General features: G+C 50.0%; 1 protein-coding gene across 1 annotated transcript in view; it reads right to left on the bottom strand.

The window, feature by feature from the left end:
- cnksr2a (connector enhancer of kinase suppressor of Ras 2a) overlaps positions 1 to 5,000 on the bottom strand; it is a 32,110-nt gene that overhangs the window by 12,574 nt on the left and 14,536 nt on the right. Inside the window, exons 6-12 of the mRNA XM_034560249.1 lie at positions 4,572 to 4,691; positions 3,988 to 4,047; positions 3,802 to 3,870; positions 2,774 to 2,920; positions 2,102 to 2,214; positions 1,844 to 2,013; positions 1,588 to 1,677 (exon numbers count right to left, since the gene is read on the bottom strand). Of these exons, the coding sequence (XP_034416140.1) occupies positions 1,588 to 1,677; positions 1,844 to 2,013; positions 2,102 to 2,214; positions 2,774 to 2,920; positions 3,802 to 3,870; positions 3,988 to 4,047; positions 4,572 to 4,691 (769 nt within the window). The remainder of the gene's footprint in view (positions 1 to 1,587; positions 1,678 to 1,843; positions 2,014 to 2,101; positions 2,215 to 2,773; positions 2,921 to 3,801; positions 3,871 to 3,987; positions 4,048 to 4,571; positions 4,692 to 5,000) is intronic.

Below are 5,000 nucleotides of genomic sequence, written 5' to 3'. Positions count from 1 at the left end.
CCAGGCCTTTAGAGAAGCCGATGGATGCCAATGCAGAACCCTTATAATGTCTGCAGTTGGTACCATCGGCTCTCTTTCGGGGTTAATAAACATAAACCGAGAGAAGAGCGTGTCCGTGCACGTGAGAGTACATCTGTGCATTCTGGTTCACCGTCAGTACGTCTCTCACATCTTTTTTTAATTTTTTTTTATTGTCCAACTTCCTCTGCAGCTCTCCTACCGGGGGGAAGAAACTCTCTACCTCTCTCTACCTCCCTCTCTCTCTCTCGCTCTCTCCTCACAGGTTCCCACCCTGTCCTCCCCTGGTTGCTAGGCAGCGGGCCAGAGGAAAAAGAGAGACTCCGAGAGGAGCTGCTGTCAGCGTCGCCGTGGCAACTGCGCGAGCGATTCAGGTGGAGGTCAGGGAGAATAGTCTTTCTCTTTTTACGCCTCCTCACGTCTCTCTTTTCATTCCTCCTCCCTTCCACAGCCGCCTTTCGTTTCCTCTGCCCTTTACCTCCTTCTTTACCTCCTTCTTTACCTCCTTCTTTACCTTCTCATATCGTCTTATTTTCCGTGTGATGCTCATCACAGGAAGAATTAGAGGAAAAAGGGATGGAAGATGCATTGATCTCCACACAAACACACACACACACACACACATACCTACACACACACACACACGCGCACACACACACACACACCTACACACACACCTACACACACACACACACGCACACACACGCGCACACACACACACACCTACACACGCACACACACTGATGTCTCCGTAATCCAGAGAGACGGGAACATTTAACTGATCTATCGGGCTCTTTGGGAGGCGTGCACACACACACACACACGCACACGCACGCACACACACAGACACACCTACACGCGCACACACACACACCTACACACACACCTACACACGCACACACACTGATGTCTCCGTAATCCAGAGAGACCGGAACATTTAACTGATCTATCGGGCTCTTTGGGAGGCGTGCACAAACACACACACACGCACACGCACACGCACACGCACACACACACGCACGCACACACACACACTGATGTCTCCGTAATCCAGAGAGACGGGAACATTTAACTGATCTATCGGGCTCTTTGGGAGGCGTGCACAAACACACACACACGCACACGCACACACACACACACACACACACAGACACACACACACACACACACACACGCACACACACACACACACACACACACACAGACACACACACACACACACACACACACACGCACACACACACACACACACGCACACGCACGCACACTGATGTCTCCGTAATCCAGAGAGACGGGAACATTTAACTGATCTATCAGGCTCTTTGGGAGGCGTGCACAAACACACACACACGCACACGCACACACACACACACACACACACACACACGCACACACACACACACACGCACACGCACACAGACACACACACACACACGCACGCACACACAATCACACACACACACACACAGACACACACACACACACACGCACACAGACACACACACACACACACACGCACACAGACACACACACACACACACACACACACACACGCACACACACACGCACCTCTGCGGCTCTCTCTGTTCAGCTTGGCTGGCTCTTCGTAGTCGCCCACCCAGCTGCACTCCACGGGCATGGAGATGGGCCTCAGCCTGCCTACGAGGACACGCAATTACTCAACTTTAAATACTTGAAAGTGATTTTTCTAAACTCAACTTTCTTAAACGATTATAATACGATTAATGAAAGAGAGATCTCTGTATAAATGTGCTTGTTTTATTCAAAACCTTAATTTACCAGGATGTATTTAGACCGTACGTACCATAAGTGGGCGTGGTGCAGTACACAGGCTCCTCCTCTTCTCGCCGGTGAGACTCTTGATCCAGGAAGGAGTTCGGCGACTCGGAGCGCTTGGCGACGCCGACGCCAACGCCGACGCCGCCGTGACTACGCCCGCCGCCCTCATCTCCCGGCAGGGTTCCCGTCTCGTCTCTATGGCAACAGCAGAGGCAGATTTTTTTTTTTACTCTCTCTGGGAAAAACTCACACACAAACACACACACACACACACACACGGTACCTGGGTGTGTACGGCTCGGCGGGCGGAGGGGGGATGTAGAGGTCCTGGATGGCGGAGCTCTTGGTGGGCGTGCCCGAGGGCGTGGCCGAACTGCTGCCCGGGCTTCTGGTTGGCTGCAGGAATCCAAACGGGATGCGGTGAGGACAAATGAATCCTTCCTTTTTGTCACTGTTTTTGTTTTGTTTAATGCCTTGAATGGATAAATGACTCGCTAAAACTTTGATCCCACTCTTTGTCGTTTTGACCGTGATTGACATCCAGCTACAAAGCAAGAAATCAAGGGGGCGGGGCTTCAGGGCTCTGTGGACTGGTTGAAGCCAGTCGACAAGCCAGCCTTTAATGGACACGCCCCCTGAGAAAGTGGGTGCCCAAAAAAAAGGCCCCCCGCCCGCACTAGTTAGTCATAATAACTGTAATATCAGGGCCGTCTGGCAGACCAGTAAGACACATGCAACATGCTCGTGGTTTTAAGCAATATATATTTCCATTATTCCTGCGACGACAAATACGTTTTGAAAGAAACGTAGCAACAAATCAACAAATCAAATGTGGTTCAGTTGGCAAAACAAAACAAACCGATGTTGAGCCACAGTACCCTGACCCATGTGCGGTCCCACGGGGGCGTTGCGTGGGTTTAACAAAGCCTATTAAAAAGGTAGCGCCCGGTCCCACCTGCAGAGCGAGGGGCTTCCAGCGCATGTTCTTCAGCAGAGCGGGGGCGGAGCTTAGCGTGCTCTGCGGACGCTTCTTCAGGGTCAGGGACACCACGCCTTTGTCGGCCCTCAGCGAGCCCACCAGGTTACGTAGCTGCCAGCCCACCTGAGGACAGGAGGAGAGGGGGCGGGACAGAGCGTTACATTCATGCCCTCTCCACGTCGTGATTGGCTCTTGTGGAGGTGGTGAGTCTATCTATAGAGCGTTTCATGTGATGTAACCTGCCCTCAATATGAAAAACAAAATGCATCCCATCATGTTTACGTCTTCCGAACCGCGCCGAAGTTCTTCCTCTCGGGACCTTCGGCGCCGCGTGGAGAGAAGTTTATTTTCTAAATGAAGACATGAGGACTGACCTCAGATCTGATCATAATTCAAGAGGAGGTAGAAGGATCTGATTGGACGCTAATTGGACGGCTCAATCTGCACACACACACAAACGCACACACACACACACACACGCACGCACGCACGCAGACGGACACACACACACGGACACACAAACGCACACACACACACACACACGCACGCACGCACACAGACGGACACACAAACGCACACACACACACATGCACGCACGCACACGCACACACACGGACACACACACACGCTACCGGGCTCTGACTTTGATTGACAGGTCTCATGATGGCCCACCAAAACTAATTCAAGTTCAATATTCACGCTTCCTTTTTTGGAAGTTGTGGGCGCACAAAAAAAAAGAAACAATTAGCTGAAAAACACTAAAACTGTGACTAATATGTTTCATCAGTGTGAGCGACCCCCCCCCCCCCTCCCCCCTTCACATTAAACAAAAATGTCATTTATTATCGAAATATACAAAATGTAGTTTATTTTTTTCACGATTTCTTCAGATATATTTGTGGATAAACCGGCGGTCGAGTCCTAAGATATCACATCTATGAGTGAACACGTGAACACACACACATACATTTAACACACACACACACACACGATGATAGACCCACCACAGTCTGGTGGTTGACCTGTATGACCTCGTCTCCCGCGTGGATCTTCTTGCAGCGGTCCGCCGGCGACTGCAGAGACGAGAGAAGAGAAGAAGAAAAAGAACACACACGACGATCAATCGATCCGATCTCATCGATCGCTGTGAAATCTGATCCGCGGTTATGGATCCAGTGACGTCCTCTCACCCCCTCTGTGGTCCCCGTGATCACGTGGAGGCCGTCGTAGGTCGACTTGATGTACATCCCCTGAGGGACAGAGGAAAGGTCCTTTGAGGCCACGTCTCAGATACGAAGCTCCGGAAACGCTTCAGTTTTTAGTGGCGCTCAATTAGCATGAATTAGCATAAATTAGCCGCAGCTGATGCAACGTGCTGGTTCAAAGTGACGCCAGCGACAGTTATGAGTGAGAAGGTTCTCCCTTCATGTTCTCCAGTTGAGGGACACGAAAGGTTTGATGTCAGGTGTGTTAGAGGCGGAGCTTAACACACCTGACGGCGTTACGAGTCTGAGGTCGTCAGACCACGTGTGTGTGTGTGACGTGTGTGTGTGTGTTTGGTGTGTTTGTGTTTACAGGAGGAAATGTTGCAGGATTTTTGGGGGATTTCTGCCATCTGACGTCAATATGATGGGATGTATGAAAACGCTCAGGAATCACACCTCACTTTTATTTTACAGTTTATTTAAGATCAATAAACACACAACATCACGCCAGAGTGAGACAGAAATGACCAACATGCACACACACACACACACACACACACAGTCATTACCAGGCCTTCAGAGGGCTTGATGCTGGTCAGGTGAACCAGCTCCAGGTGCGCCGACTGAGAAACCAGCGGGTCGGACGACACACACACGATGTGCTCACACACCTCCGACAGAGTCTTGCACTACCACAGAAGAAGAAAAGGTAAGAGGACAGGTAGCAACACGGAGAGCTTTAAAAAGAGAAGAAGAAGAAGGAGAAGGAGAACAAGAACAAGAACAAGAAGAACAAGAAGAACAAGAAGAAGAACAAGAACAAGAAGAACAAGAAGAACAAGAAGAAGAACAAGAAGGAGAACAAGAACAAGAAGAAGAAGAAGAAGAAGAAGAAGAAGAAGAAGAACAAGAACAAGAACAATAAGAACAAGAAAAACAAGAAGATGAACAAGAACAAGAACAAGAAGAACAAGAAGAACAAGAAGAACAAGAACAAG

This window comes from Cyclopterus lumpus, chromosome 20, assembly GCF_009769545.1.
Source record: "Cyclopterus lumpus isolate fCycLum1 chromosome 20, fCycLum1.pri, whole genome shotgun sequence".
NCBI classification, from domain to species: domain Eukaryota; kingdom Metazoa; phylum Chordata; class Actinopteri; order Perciformes; family Cyclopteridae; genus Cyclopterus; species Cyclopterus lumpus.
The sequence above is the reverse complement of the archived record's forward strand: the minus strand, read 5'-3'. Positions and strand labels throughout refer to the sequence as shown.